General features: G+C 28.4%; 1 protein-coding gene across 3 annotated transcripts in view; it reads right to left on the reverse strand.

Annotated features, from left to right (window-relative positions):
- Window positions 1-20332, reverse strand: part of LOC142326019 (transmembrane protein 126) — a 34741-nt gene extending 14409 nt beyond the window's left edge. The window contains exons 1-3 of one of the 3 annotated variants that reach the window (XM_075368106.1): window positions 20252-20332; window positions 16230-16374; window positions 671-842 (exon numbers count right to left, since the gene is read on the reverse strand). In XM_075368106.1, the coding sequence (XP_075224221.1) occupies window positions 671-842; window positions 16230-16360 (303 nt within the window). In that variant the 5' untranslated portion in view covers window positions 16361-16374; window positions 20252-20332. Of the gene's footprint in view, window positions 1-670; window positions 843-16229; window positions 16375-19718 lie in introns of all 3 variants that reach the window. The other 2 variants (XM_075368096.1, XM_075368086.1) reach the window with 2 other exon arrangements.
- Between the last annotated feature and the right edge of the window lie 3339 nt (window positions 20333-23671).

Raw genomic sequence — 23671 nt, forward strand, 5'->3', positions numbered from 1 at the left:
CCTGATTGTCAGTGTGCAATTTCTTCTAGTAGGGTCACCTTAAAGGCAAAGTGTATAATATTTAACCTGCTATGACAGAAAAACTAAAAGTCAAAATCTAAATAGCAACAGATGATCTTCAAAAACTAAATTTTCTGTATATATTCATTAATCAGGATGGTTTTTTTTTTTTATTTAAATGTTACAAATAAATTTATTTGATACAATTTTTTCATATGAATACTTTTTAAATTTCAAAATTTCCTGTTTCCTTGAATCACCCAGTATATAATACTTTTAATGTTATGATTCATACGCAAGAAGTTTAAAAGATATATTTTTTGTTCAGTCCCTTCCCCCCCACTTAAAAGGTAATTCTGAATTCTTTCAATACAACTCCACTTTTCATTTTACCTATTCAGTCTCGCTCACATTTTTACTTTTGCAAAACATTAATACTAGGTTTTTGGTAATTTTAAACTGAAGGGAATGAAATTTTTTTCAGCCCTTTTTACTGAACTACATCTCAACTTTCTTTTAACGACCAGAGATGCAAAAGAAGGTAAAAACTTATGCATGTTTATCTGAAAGTAATTTATAATTTTTATATCTTGGTTTAAAGATTATTCTTTGCTCTTTTCTACAATAAAAATATATAAAACAGAAATAATTAAAAATATAAACCACTTACATGTCCATGAAATAATGAAGAACTAAAACCAGGTATAAAACATGTTGGAATCTGTGTTGTCAATTGACCAAATGAACCAAGTTTAAAGCTCCTACGATAATAACTTGTAATTATTATTGATGATATTATAGTAGCAGAGCTAAGGAAAGCGTGCCCATACCTCAAAGACCATCTAAAAGTGATTGCAAAACAAAACAAAACAAAATAATTTTCCTCAATTAATAAAAAATCAATATCATAAATAAAAAATCAATATTAACTATTTTTAACAATTATGCTTAAGTATGCTTACTAACCAGTTATTTATATTTATTACTTTGTTGGATTTCACTATACATGTCTCATACCTGTCTCAATACTACACATCATAATTCTCTCATTCTGTTTGTACATATAAATTTGATATATATTAAATTTTTGTGATCTTTATATATAAAAAGTGTTTTTTTTATAAAAAAAAGAATGTTTATATTGGACTCTTTTTTCAAGATGAATGGAATCTTATCCTCTTAATAATGATATTGTATGAGAAGTGATTTACAGATATGTTGAAAAAAGAACCTAATAAAATGTATCTGAGGAGATTACAATGCCACTAGATCATATAGCAAGCGAAGTTATTGCATTCTCACTCTGCCTGAGTCCAATTACTCAGTAACCGAAATATAAAGTTAACAAAAAAAGTAAAACTAGTTTTATAACATCAAAAATCTTGTTCTTTTCTACATTATTCAACTACACTATAATGGTATATACATAACTTCAATAAAGAACTGAATAGAAAAAGGGTTGTGAATGAAAAGAGTTTCCATTAAAACTGCTTGTAATCTTACCTTTCTACCAAATAATACACTGCTTCACACTAATCTACAATGAAACAGCTGTACTGAGAGAACAATGCCTGTACTGTATTCTATATTTTTGTAAAGCTCTGAACTCTTTCCTAACACATAGTGGATGATCCAGCCCATTTTAATGACAATTTTTCCTTCACAACCATTCTCCCATCATGTTGTTAAATGATAATTTTTTTTGTGAAATGAAATGTTGATAAAAACAGTGCTTAGTAAAAAAAGATTTTTCATCTTTAGAAAGCCAAAATAGTCATATTTTTAAAATTCGCCAACCACAACAAAACTAAATTTTTAAATAAAAATGTGTTACTAGATTAGATATACTACTTAAACACTAACTTTTTTGTAACATCTATTAATGAAGATTAATAGATTAATTGCACTACTGCAAAAAATTGGTGTTACAAAACACAATTTTATATTTTTGATATACAATAACTTCATTACATTTCTAGTAAATAAATAAAATTTTGCAGAAAACTCTGTAGAGAATTTTAAATCTGAGAAAATCTGTGTAAGTAAAGTCAACTGAAGATGAAGAGCTCAAGAAATGTTACTTTTATTAAAAAGGAATTATGACCTACACATCGCAGAAACTATATTTTAAAGCAAAACAAGAATCATTTCAATGTTAGGAAATATTTAGAAACAAAATCAATTATTAAAAGCATATTACAAACTTATAATTAAATAACTTTCAAAATTCTTCACAGATTACATAATATTCTTCTCAATGTGAAATTGCTCTATTTAGTTTACTAGGATTGATTTGTTGGAAATTATTGTCACTAATTCTTCATTTCTAGCTATCTTTAGTTTATATACTAGTAATTTCATAACTGTTAAAAAGGTTGGCTCATTAGTAAACAAAACAGAACTTACTTTGTAATTGCCAGTCTTGAAGAAAGTGTAGAAATTTAGAAGCAGGAGAAAGTCTTCTCAGATAGTAAATTTTGAATTCCAGCAAGTGCTATGGAACTAACTGATGAAATTGAAATTTTTCTAATACTGAGCCCCCCAAGTATGTTGAACTTGCCGAATTATGTACCACTCTTCATTGACACACTGTTTTTGACATTCATCAGAATACCAGAAAAGAACCAGTTATGCATAAACTCTGAAATTCTGAGGCAAATATTTACAAGTTTGGAATTCTACTAGGGAATCTTTCTTAACATTCAAAATACATGTTTCCACTATAATATTTACAAGTTAAAAACTATGTCTGCAAAGTTTTTATTTGAAAACTGAAAAGGCATTTTCAGAAAATAATCAAGCACCGTAATTTTTCTTCAATTCTGAAAATACCACTTAAATGCAGTAGATAAATTCACTTGCTGATTAGCTATCGATATGCCAATGTTCCTCAATAATGAATTTTTGTTTCTTAATATTTTTAACATAACACAACAAAATTTATACAATGCTATTCAAGTTCTCATTTTTTATTTATTTATTTTTAATAATTTATTATATTGAAATTACTATTGTTTTGGTTTAAAATTATAATGCAGTATCTTAATGCCACTTTCGATCAAGAATAACATTTTTTACACTCTTCGTTTTTAATTGAAGTTACATATATGTTCTCAAAATAAAATCCTCTATACATTTTGCAGCAAAATTTTATGTTTAATAGCAATAAAATCTGTCCAGTTTTTCATTTATGGCAAGTCAGGTAGACTGAATTGTCCAATGGCTGTTTCACGCATGGTATTTTTCCTGATGAGAGAGGTATGCAGATGGGTGGATTTCCCCCAATCAGCATACTAAACAGTTTCTTTATGGATATGGTGCTTTTTGAGATAGGTTGGTCAGATTTGGTTTGATTAATTCAAGCTTGTGTCTGGAGTGTAGAGCCACTGATGATGTTTGATGCGTATTTTATATGTGTGCCCAAGGTACGAAGTTAAATGTAACAAAGTAGCTAGAGAGCTTGCGAAGATCAATTCTTAACCCTGCAGAGGTTGGCTGAGGGGGTCTGATGCTGTTATAGATGTATAAATAGAATAGCAACCTGGGTGGCTAGAGACCTGCCTGCGTACTTACTTTGCCAAAATATTTTGGTATCGAGCCATGGTTAGCTGAGATATTCATGTTAGGATGAGTGGAGAACTCTGTGATGGAGCTGTGATGTGGGAGGGTGTAAGGCACTGACCTCACTTCCAAAAGCAGACCAGAGCAGAGATAGGGTCTCTGCTATTCATTAGAGTCTTATTAAATTTGTCAATCTGTTTCTTGATTTTTAAGTAAATCAAATTGAATTTGAGTAAACTGAATTGTAGGACAAAATTATTGTTGTTGCAATCAACACTTGTTTTTTTTTGGTATGAGGATAGTATTTTTGGCGTTTAAAAAATCAAGAAATGATCTGAGTGCATAGTCTAACTGAAGTTAGATATAGGAAGAGATTTTAGAGAAACCTTCAGTGTTAGAGCATGGGAGAAATACTTCTACAAATCAGTTAATTTGAGAGTTGTAAGTTATAGTAGGTGGTCGTTGTTGTTGGAAGAGGTCATACAAAGGTGATAGTAGGTTGTGTAAATAAGTGATGGAAATGTCTGCCAAGGCATTTGCTTCGATGGTATCCTCGTGACAGAGACCAAATTGATTACTGTTGTGTTATCAGGTTTAAAGGATCTAAAAGACAACCTCTAGTAAAGCCCGTCAGAGCTAGGAACAAAGGGGGTAGTGTGGGGATCGGGATAATCAGGTGTGTCATTCCCTAGGGAAATCAGGATGTGAACTTTTCTCTTTTAGTCCTTTTATGGCCTGAAATTCTTTTCATTCCTTTGTTAGACACCCTATGTGTCTATAGGAAACTGTACCTAGGAAAGGACACTACTTCAGGAAGTGATCCTAAAGCTAGAAATAAGAAAAAGTTTGCTGAAAGATTAAGGGTGATGTAGTGTAGTATTAAATTTTTTAATAGTAATTTTTTTAATTATGTTAAAAAAATTAGTATATTAGTACGTAGAGTTGAAAATTATTTTAAAAATTGGCTTCAAGAACTTATCTCTGATCTACTTTAATATGTGGTCTGTCATCATCATGAGGTCTAAAGTAGCACCATCCCACCTAATTTATTTTAATCAGTAAACTAATATTATAAGTTATATACAAATTATACATAATATATACATATAAAATTTCATTAAGTAATGTTGTTTCCGTGTAATGAACTTTGTACAGTATCAACATAACCTAACCAACTTCTATGTTCAGTACTGTTTTGTTCTTTCATTCCGTTTTGTTGGCTTCATTCTTTTATTATTGTTGATGCATTTCAAATAACTGAACTGTCAAAAATTATTATACTCAAATTTATTAATTATTTTACTCTGAATACAATCATTTTTGACAATAGAGTTATTCTGAAACGTGCCAACATGTAATAAAAAAATGAGCTAAGAAATATAAACAGTATTCAACATAGAAATCATAATGTTCTTAGCAGAAATTATAATAATGATTATACCTTAATAACAACAATTATAACCTCTTTTTTTCTTTTTTCTGTTTAGCCTCCGGAACCATCGTAAGGTATTACTTCAGAGGATGAATGAAGATAATACATATGAATACAGTCTCAGGTTGACCATTTCTGAGATGTGTGGTTAATTGAAACCCAACCACCAAAGAACACGGTATCCACAATCTAATATTCAATCCGTGTAAAGATAGCTAACTTTACTAGGACTTGAACGCTGGAACTTTCGACTACCAAATCAGCTGATTTGGGACGAACAATTATAACCTAACCAAACTTAACCTAACACTCCCTTCACTCACTAACCATGTCTAATTAGCAGTAACATTTATATAAATTATATACAATTAAATAAACAATGGTATGGTAGATCACATGTACTGTAGTGGTAGATCTCATGCTAATGGTAAACCTTATTATATTAAAGTAGTTCCTTTATCTCTAATATTTTTTGAGAAAAGTCACATAAAGCTCAAAAAATTCAAGTAAAAAAAAAAAATTGTTAAGGTTTGGCATGATATAACTTTATTAATATGTCAATTAACAAATAAAACTTTATGATGATAAAGTTTTTTGGAGAATTTAATTGAGTAAAAGTTATATAAATAGAGTCAATGAAAAACAAATACCAATTTTAAAAATCTGACTTCAATTAAAAACAAAAAATAGATCCCATTAATAGTGAAGTAAGAATGCAATTTAATACATCCGTTATATTTTCAAACCAACTGATGATAATAAAATATTTTCAATTGAATTTTATTATTTTGATCAGCTAGTTAGCATCATTGACTAAATGAATTGAAATTTAATTTGAAACTGATCCATTGTTATTCACACAATATTATGTAGTGATAGTATTTGATTGCTTAGATTTTTATTATATTAGTTTAAAACTTGTTTTAGATAAATTATCAGGTAAATTTATCAGTGACTATGACATAATTTTGAATTACGTTTCAAATTTAAACTGAGAATTCACTGATAAAGATTGGACACGTATTTTCAACATGACAGAGCTCTTCCACATTCCATTTATCATGTAATAGAATATTTAAATAAATATATTTGCTGGAAAATGAATTAATTGGTCATGGAGTACCTGCTAATTGGAAGAAATCTAGATCTTAATAAGTATATAAATTGAAAGTAAACGTGCAACATGAACTCATCACTTGTAATTTAAATATTGGCGCTCTCATGAAAGAAAGTGAGGATGTTCTGAGGCAAATGACACAAGCTCTTCAGAAAAAATCTAAGAAATGCATCGATTTTAATGGTAAAATTAAAAAAAATTCATTACAAGAATCAGTCTAGTTTGTTTCATTTCAAACACAATCTTCAAGGTAAATCTGCTGAATTTCTAATAGTTTGATAATTTGTAATTTTAATTTTTTCTTCAAATATTGTTTGTAACTAAAAAATTCTGCCATGTTGTGCTTTTATAATTTTCAAAAATAGTATTTGTTTTTAATTAACTTTTTACATCAACTTTCTTAAGACTTAAAATCTCTTCAATAATTTATTTGTTAATTAGTAATTAAATAAAGATATTTTAACCCCAAACCTACAAAAATGTTTTCTTTGAGTTTTATAAGTCTTTTAAAAAAATGTTAGTGTTGCAGTTCTGGGAATCAATTTTTCATAATTTTCAGATCAAATAATACACAAATCAACTAGTTTTTTAACATAGTATCCAAAACTTTTAGTACTTATCCAAAACTTTTATATTATCAAAGAAGAAAAAATTATTAATATTAATAATGTTTATGATTATTATAATTAATTATGATTTACGTTTAATTTATAATGGAAAAATAGCTAAAAAATTTAGATATTGATGCATAATATCAAAGTTAAAATAAATTATTATAAAACAAAAACAGTATCTACTTTCTGTAAGTTCCCAGTAGAAATATTATTACTTTAAAAAAAAAATATTGAGTAAATTCATGAATCCATCCACATATTCTCAATTATTTTTATTTATATGAATCTACTTAATACTTTTTTATGCAGTAATTTCAAATTATTTTTTAAAACTAATAATATTTCTATGAAGGTCTTACAGAAAGAAAAAACTGTTTTTGTTTTATAACAATTTTATTGTATTTATTTTATTTTTACTTATTTTATATATATATGTGTGTGTGTGTGTGTGTATGTGTGCATCATAATCAGGAGTTTTTAAGCTATTTTATTCCAAATAATAACCTCCTAAGTTGAAGCAATTGTCAAATTGTAGCACTAGTTTTTATATGCCATAGTCAAAGAAGTCTACTGCCGGTCTATTAAAACACTCATGAACAGAGCTGTTTTGACATCATAGTTACTTTCACATAACAAAGACCGTGAACACACAGGAAATTTATCACTAAGTTCATCTAATACGAAACATTGGTTCTCTTTAACACATCTGTAAATCTGCTCTTTTAACTGTTCAACAATGAGAGCAGGGCATCCTAAGCGTTACTCATCATGAATAGAAATGTTCTCTTTACCACAAATAAACATTTCTTAAATTCATTTCCTTACATTTCTTTCATTCATTACACTGTCACTATATATGGCAGTAATTTGATGATGAATTTCTATAGGATGAACACCTTCCACATTCAAGAAAGATATGAATAATTGTACCTAACAGTCAGGATTACATTTTTTTTTCATTATAAACACACACAAAATCACTCTGTCACAGTACAGCTGTGAAATTTCATACAGCACTAGCAGGACAACAACTGAGACAGCTGGTCTTGACCCATTGTTATGAGTGAAATTATGTGCACACGGTTCTTAGTTTTTGGATGACCACAAGTTAACACTATAAGTTGATGTTTTTATTATTATTTATTAATACATCTCAGTTTTCAGCTTTTACCAGGGAATTTTAGAAGCCTTTCTCAGAGGAGGGAGATTTGTACTACTTTTCCTGACTTGTTAATCTAATTATTATTTATTTCTAATTTTCATTACTAAAATTTGTTAGTTACATTAATATTTTTAATTAATTGACCTTAATTTATTTACTGATGCAAGGATTCAGAATTCAAATAAATAGATATTATGAGGAATGAAACTGTCTACTAGATGGGTTAGATATAACTTTCTAAATTCTTTTTATTCTATTTTGTTCTTTTGTTTACTACATTACCTTCTACTTCAGAAGATGATCACTGCTTAATTCTTATATTTTTTTTAACTCATAAAATTGATTATTGTAAATTACATATGGTTTCAGCAAGATAGGGCACCACCTCATCATTATCTAAGGGCATGGCAAATTTTAAATGAACAATTTCCAAATCACTGGATAGGTCGTAGATGAGCCGTAGAATGGCCTGCCAGGTCCCCAAACCTGTCTCCTCTGGATTACTTTTTTTTGGATATAATGTTTGTAAAACAAAAACTGCAGACATTGATGAATTGAAAAGAATAATAATTGACGAATCTGCTGGTGTACCACCAGACATGATACAAGTTATGAACAGATATTACTTGAGATTAGCATACTAACATGCTGCCGAGGGGAACCATTTTAAACATTTATTGTAAAATGGTATGCTTTCAAAATTTATTTCATTAGTAATTTATGATCAAAAACACTTACCTAAAATTTAAAAATAAATATTGTAATATTTAAAGTAAATAATATAACATTTGATATAGCAGTTTAATTTTTTGTATTTATTATTAGTTTTTGTTTTTTATTATCAATATTATAGCACTGTTTAAAGTTTGATATTGTCTGCATTATGAATGTAAAATACAATTAAATTGTTCATGCAGCACATTTTATTTCGTTTTATTGTTAAAAAAACTTTTCAGGCATTACAAATTTGTACGATTGTAACTCAATGTAGGCACTAACAGAGAAATAGGTTTCCCCATTGTTTTTTTTTTGTAAAATTTTAAATCTAAATCATCTGTCATATGTCCAGCTTCCTATTTAAAAAAAATTAAGTTTGATTCAATATGGCAGACAAAAATTAAAAACCCACCGCAATGCTTTTTTTTTTTTAACTACATAGAAACCTATTTCTTTCTGCTTCTAAATAACTCTCAAATATACAGTATACAGCTGTTTCCATACCTGAATATCACCTGGTGTATATATATTTATATATTTCAAGTGGCTGAGAAGTAATTTAAACCCCCGCATCGACCACAAATGTCATTATGTCAATTAAAAATTGAAAAAAATAAATTATTAAAATTCTTCAAATACTCCTTCAAATTAAAACTTGAATTAAGTCTTGAATTTAAAAATAATTAGAAATTAAGTAATTAAATTAATCATTTTTTAACACTGAAATTTTTTTTTCATTAATTTTTATTTCATAAGCTGGGAATGACAATGGCTGATCAACAATTAAGCAAAGGTAAGTTACATTTTTCAAAATTTATATTCATTGTTGATTTTGTGATAAGTAGCTAAGGGATGTTGAAGAAAAACAGCATTACTGTAATTTTTTGATGAAGTTTTGAGTATTTTTATCGATACGCTTAAAAAAGTTTAACCTGACTTTGAAACCTGGTTTTGTTTTTTTACTTAGTTAAAAAACCATAATCAATGAAAAAAAAAATTCTTAGGTAAAAAACATTTTTTAAAAATATTTTTATTAATTCAAGAAGAGTAGAAATAGTATGTTTATTTTGAGAAATAAAAACATGTTAGAACATCTAATGCATTTAATTCATGGCATCCTAATCACACAATTTACAGGATCGCAGTCATAAATTAAAAAAAAAAATTCAACACCAGTAGCATTTTAGATGATGAAATGCCTGGCTGACCCAGTGCAGATGAAGATACTGAAGAAGGAATATTAACAGAAATTTCTGTTAATAATCAACAATCGGCAAAAATGATTGCACAAAATGAATAAATTATCTAAGCGGTCAATGCAAAAAGTATTAGAAAAACAAATACCCTCCTTACAAGATTTAATTAGTACAATAACTTATTGAGGATGATTTTGGTAGGAGGGTTGAATTTAGTGAATTCTGACAGATTAGCAGCAAGAACTATTTATTTCTTTAGCATATTATTCACTGAGTCTCATTTACTATATTTGGGACTTACAGACTAACAGACAATAGTAGATACTGGTCCCAAGAAACCCTCAATGGTGAAAGTCATACCCAGCATCTGGAGCGGTTAAATGTATGGGCTGGAATAATAGGTGACACTTCTTGGAACATTTGTGGTAACTAAGACGATGAAACACTATGGTTTGTTGAACAAGCAGATAATTCCAACTCTCAACAATTTGATCGAGATAGCTTGCAGACCAAACAAACAAACTTTACTCATGAAAGGACATGTGTTTTTCCACTTAAATGATGCTCCTCTGCACAACAAGAGAAATGCATTAAACCAGCAGTTTCCAGGATAGGTCAAAGTGGTAGTATTGAATGACCAGTCAGGTCATCTGACCTAAATTCCCCTTATTTTTTCCTGTTGGAACATTTAAAATCAGGTGTTTATAACTCATTGCAAACTTCTCTCAAAAAGATAAGCATTGAGATAGAATGTAGGAAAATTTCACCAGAAACTTTTCACAATGTGAGAGAAGCTTTCGAGCAGTGTCTGTATTACTACACGGAGAAACTGGGAGGGCAGTTTGAACATTTAATATGAGGTGAGGAAAAATAATGTTTTTAATTGAAATAATTTTATTAGGCAATATTTTTAATTCATGAGATTATAGGACTTTTTTTAAATAAAAGATAGACTTAATTCCATACGAGAAAGTAATCAAATTACAAACTGCTATTTAATTAAATTGTAAATTGCTATTTAATTAAATAATTCTTCAAGATTGCAAGTTTAATTAAAAGAAATATTTGAAAAATGTTAATAATTGCATTAATTAAAAATTTAATGAAATTTATGGTTATCATTCTGGTTTAAATAGTCAGAATTTATTATTTTTTTATACAGTTTGCTTGTCTTGCAAAGACCTTTAAAATAATGTGTCACAAAGACCATATGACCCACTCACAATTTTTGAGCCATACCTGCCACCGACACTGAAGGTTGAATACACTAGTGGAGAGCTTACTGAATTAGCTTCTCTTATCAGAGAATATTTTCAAAGAGAGAATTGGGATACCGCAAATAACTAAAAAATTTAAAGGGGAGCATACACCTGTAGTTGAAACAATGTATCTGAAAGAAATATATTGTTGGCCACCATTCTGGATTGGATGATCAGAATTTAGTTTTAATAGTATTACTTTTCTCATCTCATTGAAGTCTTTAAAATGATATATCAAATGATCATTGGTCCCATTTGAATCTGAATTGTCCCCCACTGGCCAAAAATCAAACAGTGAACCATATGTTCACTGAAATAACCCCTCTCATTACAAGGAAGAAAGCCATAAACTGTATCCAGTTATATCAATTATAAAAAAATTTGAGAGAGGGTGTAAGTTACTTTTCAGCCACCCAGTATATTAAAAAAAATATATATATATATGTATACACGAAAATATATTCAAGGTTTGTTCAATAAAAGAACTAACCTTTTTTTATTTACACACCAACGGACAAATTTAGTGACAAGCGGTTGGCAGCATTGTGTTCCACATATCCTTCTCTGTAACCACATGTTCTTAGATTGTTAATATCTTGTTTAATTTTTGTGTTATTGTTATTTGAGTGCAACAATGTTAGTAGTGATTTTTGTAATTCGTCTCAATATCGTAGCCGTAAACCCAACTTTCGTTTCCTGTTATGATCCTTTGCACGAGTGTTTCATCGTCTTCAGCTTGTTCAATTGTCCACTTGATGTTCTTTCTGCTGTTTGGTCATCAAACAAGAAACAAACTTTGCTGCAACTCGAAGCATGTTTAATTTTTCAGTCATGGCATGATCCAATTGAGATGCTAACCCTTTCTGTAAGATCTTTGGCAGTCGATTGGCAATTTGCATGCACCAATTCATTGTTTTTCTGAACATGTATGTCATTAGTTGAAGTCAAAGGCCTTCTTGGTAGAGGTTCATCTTCAATTGACTGACGACCACTCTTAAATTGTGAAAACCATTGGCAGCATTGCGAACGACCCACAGCATCATCTATGAAAGCTTGTTTCAAGACTTGAAAAGTTTCTGTGAAAGTTTCCCCAGTTTCATGTAAAATTTTATGTATCGTTGCTCCTGAAAAACGCACATTACAAAAATTGTTACTAAAACTAAAACATGTTGCACTCAAATAACAATAACACAAAAACTAAATGAGATATCAACAATTCAAGAACATTCGGTTACAGAGGAAGTTTTGCGATGCTGCCAACTGCATGTCACTAGATATCTCCAAAAAACATTCGGTTATTTTTTGAACAAACCTCATATATATTAATATACTGGGTGGTTGAAAAGTAACTTACACAACCCCTCTCAACGTTTTTAATAATTGAGATAACTGGATATGGTTTGCAGCAATCCTCCTTGTCAATAAATTATATTAACTTTTTGGTCAGTATTTTTTATCATAAGATGTAAAATTTTCTATTTTTACTAAAAACACAAATATAATTTTAATTATCCTCTTAATACACATCTTTCATAGGAATTTCCTAAATGTTTCATCACCAAATCAATGTATCAACATCATTAGGGAATGAAAATAACCACAATTATGTTTTGTCAGTCTCACATACAAAAAAGAGACATCATCTCAACATTATAATGTTGTATATATTTACTAGAAGTATGCAAGAAAACTGCCACATTATTCAGTCTAAGTCTAAGTTAACTTTAGTTCAGGCCTTACAAATGTAGGGTAATGCAATAATTACAATTATGTGTTTTTTTAGTAAAAAATAAATTATATATCTCCACACATGCACTTACACATACTTAAATAAGTAGTAATTTTTAAGTAGTGCTTATTTATACTATATAATAACAATTTAACTAATACTAATAATAATATATAATTTCTATTAGTAGTGTTTTAATTACATTCTAGAGATAAATTATTTTGAACAATCTAGATTTAGCAAAATTTTACTGTATAACTCTTACTTTTCTTATGTAAAGCAATTATTTTTGTATTTATTTAATTACATCTCTCTAATTATTCATTCAAATTATAATTTCAGTTGATTTTATTTTTAAACATGACTTCTCAATAATATACCTGGATCTGAGTTTTAAATTTGTGGCAGTAATTCCTTTTATTTTTTTCATAAATGACTGAATATCATTAACTTGAAAAACTTGATTTCAATTGTTTATTTTTTTATCCTTCTTAAACTAAAACCTCTTGAAATAAAAAAATTATAAAAATAAATATTTTTTTATTGATTGATTAGTTTGATAGTCTGAAATTCTCCAGTTATCTAGTGTAGCTTTGATTCTGAGCCTGTGGGAGCAGCTATGTCTCTTATATGTTTAATGAATGTTTGGGGTCATCAAAAAAAGGTTGCAGCAATAAATAAAAATCATATCTTCCTACGTAATTGAGATAAAGTATTAAGTGAAACTGCAAAATAATCGGGATATCAAGTTTTTTTTAGCCGTGACCTTAAACCAATGCACACAATGCATAATGCCTCTGTGCCACTGACAGTTCGGCAGAAAGCACACTACTTTTTGTGATTAGCAAAGTATAAATCAGTTATAACAGTTCAACAGACTTTCTGGCATGTTTATGGCAATGATTCTCCTCACGCAAACAGCAACAGCATTAGATTGTGGTACAAGCAGTTTTAAGAATCTGATAACATGAAAGTGAAAAAGTCCCCCCAGATGGCCCAAAACGAGTGACAAAGCAGTTGAACTATACACCAAAGTTGTTTAAGAAGACCTAAAAACCGTACTGAACAAGAATAACATTGCTGTAATGTTTAAACAAGATGGTGCATCCCTACACTTTAGCCAAGGCATTCAACATGCTCTCAATGAAAGAGTCCCTAATCATTGGATTAGCTGATCCTGTGTTTTGGCCTCCAAGAAGTCTAGATTTGACACCCCTAGATTTTTTTCTATGGTTGATACATTAAAAACATTGTCTACATTGAAAAAAATCAGGGATGTACAACATTTAAGAGAACGAATCACCACTGCTACTGCCACAATTACACCTGTGATGATCCAGAGGATGTGGGCAGAAGTAGATTGTTGGCTGGATGATTGCAGAGCGACTAACGGAGCGCATATAAAACATTCTAAGATATGTAAAAAAAAAAACCTTTTGAGATGGTAAATTTAAAAAAAAAAACAATACTCATTTTATTATCTCTAGTAGTTACCAAGATATGATTTTTTTTTAATTGCTGCAACCTTTTTCAATGAGTCTGTATATTTAGTAGCATATTGTATTCAAGGATCACTAACATTATTGTTAATAATTATTGCTACTAACATTATTGATAATAATTACCTTAATTTAAATCGATCTTACAACTTCTTTATTTGTGTTTAACATGTTTTTAAAATAATTTTCCATTATCAGGAGCAATTACACTGGCTTATTTATAATATTATTTTTTTTTATCATTTACTACATTTATTAGTTATCTTTGTTAAGTATCTCCATGAGATCTGTGTTTCATAAAAACATTTTTTTAACAAACAAAAAAAAAATTATTAAAAACATCATTTAAAAAATTAAACTGAAGAGATGTTTGTATGATGGTCACTGAAATAAAATAAATTATATTAAAGCAGATTTATAAAACAGGATACAGGAAAAAAAAATTGTAAAAAATTCTATGTAGGAATAAGAACAGATCTAAAAAAAATTTCACGATCAATATAAGCACATAAATACAACAATAACATTATACTAAACACATTAAGGACAGTAAATATTATTAAATATATACAACATGTTCATACTAGAAGCCAATAACAAAAATTGAAATCCCTTATATTTGAAAAATTAATAAAATAAAAAACAGCAATGAAAATATAATTAATGTTTTAATTGTTTTTCATATAATGTGTTTTTTTGCAATTTTGTTAGATGCATTTCATATCTTAACAGATAATTTTAGGGATGAAACTTATATACAAATAAATGAAACTAAACATTTCTAAGATATAAAATTCAAATGGATTTTATGATCCTCCCTCCAAAACTCTACGTATACCAACCTCTCATGTTCTGCATGAGTGAAAGATCTGGTTAATATGGGCTTGCCAAATGCAATGACAATATGGCACGTGCAAGACTAGATACAAGAGGAGAAATTTAATACTGTTCATTCATATGCTCACATGAGTAAAATATAAACAAACTCCTTCACAACAAACACAGAATTAGGAATTAGAAACAAAATTCTTAAAAATATTCTTGTGAAATGTAGTGCTGTATAGCAAAACATGAACAATAGGAGTATCAAAGATCAAGGAATAGAGACTTTTGAAATGTGATATAACAGAAAAATGCAGAAAATTATACTGCATTATAATGCACAAAATGAAGAAGCTCAAACACATCGCAAAATTTTGGGAACCTCTAAAAGAACAAACTGAGAAAGAAGCTTGAGATAACATCTAGCACAAAGAGAAACAAGGTTTAATGAGTAAAAGTCTGTTTTTGATAATGCTTACTTCTTGTAAATGTTGTAGGGCATAATGATGTCACATTGTGAGCACACATTCTACTAAACCTGTTTCTAAACAATTTTTGTACTGTGCAATGCAAAATATGCTTGTTTAAACTATTAAAACTTTCTAAAAAGAAAAGAAAAAAAAAATATATATATAAATAAATAAATAAAGAAAATAAAGGAATCTGCAGGATTTCTGAGAAAGCATTTTGGAAATGTCTACTTTAAACAAAAAATAAAATTTTTTATTTTTTAGTGTGTTCATGAAAGTACACTATTTCTAAACCTCCATTAAAAAAATATCCAAATATTACAAATTTATGAGTTTACAGGGCTTTAACAAGAAAGAGTTTCTTTTTATAACTGTTATTAGCATTATTTAAAGAAAAAAAACCAAACATAATTATTTTAAAATATTAAAATAATTCAGATTTTATTATTCAAAACAGCATTATTTTATTTTCATTACTATTTTCATGAAATATGAACGTAGATAACATCTACTTGGGATAGTCCATGCATGTGGCATCCAGTCCAGAAGGAAGTTGCAGTTGACATGCTAAGAAAGACTGGAATTCCATAAAAAATATAAAATTAACTGTTTTATTAAAATAAATTATTATTACCAATAACTTCAACTTACATTTCAGTAACAGGTTTCCAAGAGTAAACAAGTTCCCACTGCTTTTTTTCGGCCTCTGATTTTGTAAGAAGTACAGCACCAGAAGGTAAATCACCTGGCTTCCCTTTAAGTACAAATTCACCATCAACCATCTTGAAAACAACACCTATAACATTTTGAACACTTAGAACATAAATAAAGTTTATATAAGGCATCATACAAAAAAAGAATTAGTCACACATGAAATGTATTACTAGGAAATGTGTTAGTAGAATGTGACTTGGCTACCCCGGTGAAATGAGGGGACATCCCAGCAAACGTTTTAGGACATTAAATAAACAGCAGAATTAATGAATTCTTATAGTATTTAACCGGATAAATTGAATAAGATGAGTCCCATAACTGTACCCGCAGTAATATTTGAGAAATCTTGAGTGAAAACCAATAAATTGGGGTAAAAAACCCTGTTTTTTATGTTTGACATGCAATTACTTTGTTAAATGGGTAATAAATACATAAACCTTCTACAGAAAACTTTCAGAGAATTTAATTCTGATTAAAATAGTGTAAGAATAGTTGAATAAAAGAAAATTTAGAATGCTATTTAGAAAGAGTATACTAGACCAAAATGCATTATCAGTTTCAAATAAATGTTCAAAAATGACCCTGCCCATTTTCAACACATTTCTTGGCATGCTTGTGCTGCTTTTGATGCACACAAATTGATACTTCACAATACAGAAAGGTTATACATGATGCAGTATGGAAAATTCAACATGATTATTCATCTTTTATCATGTTGAATAAATAATCTCTTTGTATAATGTTCAATAATAATTTAGTTGTCAGAATATGCTTACTTTACCCAGCTTCTGTAGTGCCTGGCCAACTCTGTCCTTACCATGGCCTTATTACGTTCTTACTATTTTTAAATAGGTATAACAATCAATAGTACAATAACTAAACTGTACTGCATTTATGTGTGTATACATGGTTATGTTATGTAACAAGCACAACATAAAAATAATTTTAAAAACCCAGAAAAATAACACAAATTAATCTACTGTGTATTCTGGTGAAAAATTAAATCAATATAAACTTTCATATACCGAACCATTACTAAGAATGTTTCAAAACTGATATAACCTTAATTCTGATAATGTATATTTGAACTATTTTTTTTAACAAGATAAGACTAAAATTATTACATGTAATGTAATTACTTAGAAAGACGATAGACAATAATCTTGGCCACTATAATGTTGTTATGGTCACTGTATTAATCATCAATAAACAAGAAAATAGTGTCACTCCACCGTAGTTTTTAAATTTTATAATATGTTTTTGGTAATAATAATAATTTTACTTTTTCATAATGTATAAGAAGGGAACAAAAATCAATTATAACACAAACATTAGTATTCAAATAACTACATTTTTATATAATCTATTAAAGGAAATGACTCACATGTAGCATCAATATGACAACTTTCACTCAAGTTACGTCCTTCATAAGTTACACAGTATCTTCATCCAAAATTTCAAAATTCAGTACTGTACAAGTGTAATATATATGGACTAAATAATTGTTATTGTGTAAAATAATTGACTCAGGCCAATTTAATACTTAAGGTTAATTAGACTAGGTTAGCCAGCGAAACAACATTAGGCTGTCTGCTGATATATAAAATTCAGAAACTCGTTTAATTTCATTTTTGTAATTCAATTGTGTTAAATCAATTTGTCTCAATCGATTAATACAAATTTCAATGAAGTATATTTACATATGTTTATATTTAATAAACATTATAAACGGATTATATGAAAAAGAAGATTGTAAACAAGGGTATTGATACAAAATCAATACATTACCCTCACTGCTACGGGAATATATAATTTTTTGATTTTAAAATCTTTATAAGTCAAAAGCTACACTTCTTTTGAATATTTACAATGAGCGCAGTGGAAACAGGATATGCCCAGATTATTGACTTTGAATGCGCATCATTTTTCTAAATAATTACCATTACCAAACAATTGTAATTGCTTTTCATAATATTAGTTTACTAGCATACTAAATTTCAATTTCAAATATATGTTTTCACTTGGATAAGAGTAAGACTGTTTTGAAAACTATACTTTTTAAATATATCCAAAGAGAAGATTTCTTTCTGTACAACCTTATGATCTTGCAGGCTACAATTTCTCTGAAATAGCCAAACAATTTTTCCAACATGGCTGTGGTTCCATTAGCAGCATTACACATACCAACATCTTGTAAACTAACATTCTCATTAGGTTTCTTCTAGCAATGTAATAAATAACACTGGATTAAGCTATAAAACTTTATTTTTCAGTTTTATAAAAGAAATAAAGATTCAATTATATAGAAGTGGGATAATAATAGTAGCAGAAATAGGAATACACCAAATACAATTTTACATGCGTATGACTGTTAGTGACAAGTGTAAGAATTTATTTCATTTAAAATATCAAACCTAATGATAATACAGAGTTTCATGGAGACTTGGTTGATTCTCATGGTCTGTTCTTTATATTCATTAACACCCATATAGTAAGCAATATTTTAACTGTGGAAGAGCAAGAGCTACTGACTGTAACATTGATGAAAATATCTTTTTATGAGATTTTCTTTGTGAAAGAATTTATTTAGGCTACATTATTTTTTCATATCCTCAAGACCCTTCCATGAAAAAGTTACTCATTTTTTGGGTAATTTGATTTTGTACACGTCCACTCACAAAATTTATGTGTCAGAAGTGAAAGCTATTGATTTATTGGCATCAGTAAACTGGGGAAATTTTAAGTATTTATATGCAAAGTAAGTATCTACATAAACTCATCTTTAGAAAACAAAAATACCTTTCAGAGCATTAATTATAAAATAATTTAACGACACACTTTAGGCTAGATAATACATAATAAATATTAATATAAAATAGAAGCAACCAGCTTTTTTCAGTAGTCTCCTAGCTAAGAAAAATTAACAAATTATTAGATGTCTTATAAAACAAAGCTGTTTCAACTACAGGGCGGTTCATTTTTTTTTATACAATTAACTAGAATTAAGGATTTTTGACAAAATAATCATGCAACACTTAATTCAATGAAAAGGTTTTGAAAAAATTACAACAAATGAAGCATTTTAACATAATATTGTTGAACAAACAAATCTTTGTCCTAAGTAAAACATAGAGAACAAAGCTATCCATAACCAAGTAAAACATAGAGAACAAAGCTATCCATAACTAAATAAAAATCTTGATAATTTCTAAATGTAATTACTGAAGATATATAAATTTTAAAATATTTAATTTTATCCCTCTACAAAGATTGAGTGATTTATTCTAACATTAAATATTTACTTCTAGTCCAAGTAATAAACGCGTATCTTCTGAAATGGATTAACATAACTAAGAAGTACACATTAATGTAGCTTCATACTGATCTTATTATAAGTAAAACACATTTTAAGAATGTTATACTTACTGAACTATATTCTATTATCAGAAAATGTCCCGACTATATTAATATTTTTACATAATTAATACATACACAGTTCAAGTAACAGTCAAGTTATTAGCATAAAACCAAAAAATTAAAAAAACAAATACACAGAATATATTTAATAAAAACCCTAGTTTATACCTCCCACACTAAAAATACTTTTACTTTATTTAAGGTTATAATCTTCTCTCGTAGCCGGTGGACCGGTATAACCTATCTTTCTGAATCATTCCTAAAATGAAACTTTCAAACAAAACGTTCAGCAGTTCAAAACGTATTGAATTTTAAATTTCAATTACGATAAAACATAAAACCAACTGTTAAATATAAAAAATTAAGGTTTCTAACAGTGTATCTTACTTTTTACCAAACCGACAGCGTGTTGGGTTACGGTTAAACTTCGAAAAACCAAGCACTTGAACAGTGAAAATCTATAAAAATGTATTATTAAATACAAAAATTATCTCTGAATAATTATCTACTTGTATCATAAGAAAAATATAGATTAATCTTACAAAATTAAGCATAGAGCCATAACCGAAAATTTTGTTTTACGCACACATAACCTACACCAGCTGTTTAACCTAACTAGCAATTTTGGAGTTGAACAATGAATATTTAATATTTATTTTAATAACTAGAAAGGAGTATCAAGTATGTAATAATATGTTAAGGATGTTAAAACATGTTGAAATAAGAAATATAAGAATTGAGATATTTTATTTATGTATACGAAGTAGATATTAAAAAATAGTTACAAAAAAATGTCTTTTTTAGACTTATTTCATTAAAATATAAATACTAAAACTTTTGCAATCTATTATAGGTTAATTAGAATTAGTACTTTTTAAAACATTTCACAATGGGATTATATTGAAGTGCAGCCTACAATAATATTTTTAAAGGTTGGTATACCAGAACGTAACCAATATGTGACGTCACTCTTAAAATCGACCAATCACGTCAGTCACCAGCTGGGAGCCCGCCTGCAAAACTGCGGTACCGTCTGCTTCGTGGTCGCCATTAAGTTTGTTGTGGGATGTTTATCCTTGTGTTGTCGGAAGTGATGAGCTTATCATTATGATTCAGAAATTTCTCGCGCGCGTAGATTTGTTTTGAATTGTGTACTACTGATTATTTGTTCTGAATTTCATTCTTTTGTGTGATAATTTAGTCAGCTGTTTTTTTTTTAAAGAGTGTAATCTGCTTTGATCGTCCTTTTGGAAGTTTAGTTGAATAGTGCACAGGATATTTTTGGGAGTCAACCAGTATGCCTGTTCGTAAACAAGGTAACAAACTTATGTTTATGTTTTAAAATCTATGACATATTTGAAAAACATTTAAAATCCATTTTATTAGTGGCAGGATGTCCGATTATGTGAATTGCCAAAGGATACAGTGACCTGGGTATTCTAACCTCTTATCGATAACGTGAATGAACCTTTGACAGTTGTACTTCTGTTATAGGTTTACTGGTTCTTCGTTTTTAGATATTGATCAAATAATACTTGCCCTATCAGAACATGAATATACCGGTACTTTTATGTAACTCAATTTCTTCGTATTCACTCCGTAACGTTTACTCCATACTGCGATTGCTGTGGAATATTGTTTTTCTTTACCGGTACTGTAATTGGGATCACGCTGCCCCTGTATAAATTTAAGGATTGTTTGCTTCTTTTGACTTAACAGATTATTTAAAAGTTTCAGATCTAAATCAGCAAACCCTCTGTGTTATTAGTTTATTTATTTATTATTAAACGACGGGAAAAATTATTAAAGTAAGAAAATGTAATTTTACTGTACTTAATTTGCACGTTTATTTTTTGAAATTCCATTATTAATCGGTTGTATTTACTCTAGAATCCTTTATAATTATTTTTGGTTAACTTTTACGATTACTTCAACGAAATCGGCGATTTATTTTACAATAGGAGCTTTTTTCTTTTATACAGACAGTCACGTTTCTTAACTGTATTTGTATTATTTACTACGGATTCTTTTCGTATTTATATATCTTGCCGGTGTTTTATTCCATTATTATTAAAAACGATATTTCAGGTGGATTCTTGTCACTTTTTGTTAATTTAATATTAATACTATTAGCTATAACATATATTATTAATTAATTAAAAAATAATTGAACTAATATTATGATAATTAATAAATAAGTATTATTGCGGTACTGTAAATAAAAATAATTTTTAATTTCTCGTCAAAATGTAATAATTTTTAATATAATATTGAAATATTATATTTCGGATTGACATTTATTTGAGAAAACATTTAGCCCATAACTAACTGTTTATAAATATTTCAAATTCTTATCAAAAAAAAAGTTAATAAATATGGCCTTCCAACACATTTTTCTCGCAGTTGTAAAACAGATTTTTTAATGTTATGCCTGTTTTATGTCTTTTTTTAAAAATTTATTTTAGTTTTTTGTTGAATGTTAAAAAATTGTTTGTACATCTAGGAATGACCGTTAAAGTAGTTCTTTTTTATAAACTAGGCAATTGAAACAAAGAATATCCCCAAATGAGTAGAGTATTAGAAAGGATAGGTTGTTTTTTTTCAAATAGGTAATTAAATTTTTCTTGATTGAATTTTAAACAAAATGGATTCGTTGCGCAAAACTTGTAGGGGGGGGGGGGGAAGTGTAAAATGAAACCTCTTATTTTTTTTTTGTGACAGGACTGAATTATTCAACTTTATTATAGGTGTAAAATGTCGATAGTAGATGTACTTTTATTAAACGGAAAAATTTTTGTTATAAACACCTATTTAATTTTTAACATCTTACTAACATTTTAACTTATAACATCTCAGTGGTCAATTTTATCTTTGTTTTTGTAACTCCCGCTTCTTCCTGGAATTAATTTGTAATAAACATACGAATAACGTACAATATTATAAAAATTCATTTTTTATTCGGATCTATACATAATAATACATTATACAGATCACATCAGGAATTGATAGATATGCTGCTCTATAGGAAAAAGAAGAAATTATCCCCCTGTTTGCTTGAATGGATCAAGGAAAACCGTGGTAAAACTTTCAAAACTAATATAACCTTAATTCTGATAATGTATATATAACGAGCCGGAGCAGATCCTAAAATACACAATTAATTATAAAACAAAAACTAGATGTGATTGAACTTCATATTAATTATTTAAAATATAACGTGAACATTAGGAAAATACATGAAGATAATAAATATAAAAAATAAATCAAAATTCAGAAAGCGTTATTGAAACTTATTTGAGCGTATATTTATGTACACGTTGAGAAAATTCAGGGATTTTACAATTAGTATTACTTATTTAATCGACAGAGTAATATTGTCTTTTTATAAAAGAAAATATTTTATTCTATTTAAAATAAATTGAAAGATTTTTTTAAACGGCTCGGTAGTGTTAAATACAGCAATGAAATTATAATAAGGTACTTTTTTGTAAGCCGAAGAATTGTGTCGAGTTACACTAAAACAGTTCTAATGTCAGGTTTGATTGGTTGATATTTTTATTTATTTTTTTTTTTAAGAATAAGCGAGTATTATTTTTAAAAAAGATTGCACATACCGAAATATAAATTCATATCTTAATTTTATATACCGGTCAACACGATTCATTTTTATGGGCGTGAAACCGTGATCTGACAGCCCACATTTTTATCTTGAAAACTCGTTATGTTTTTTTGAAGAAGGATTATTAAGACGGGAATATACGTAAGCATAAAAAGTATCTTAGTAATAGTAACAAGCTTGGCGTTTTGTTAAAGTGCTTCTAAGCTTAACGGTAGGATTTGATTCTGTATTGCAAACTAAGTCGATTTGAATATCTCAAGATAATTTCTTAATTACAATTAATAAAACATCCAGAAATTTCGCTTTAAGGGCAATAGAAATATAGTCGGTCCTTATCATTAAT

Source organism: Lycorma delicatula, chromosome 1 (genome assembly GCF_047948215.1).
Source record: "Lycorma delicatula isolate Av1 chromosome 1, ASM4794821v1, whole genome shotgun sequence".
Lineage (NCBI taxonomy): Eukaryota > Metazoa > Arthropoda > Insecta > Hemiptera > Fulgoridae > Lycorma > Lycorma delicatula.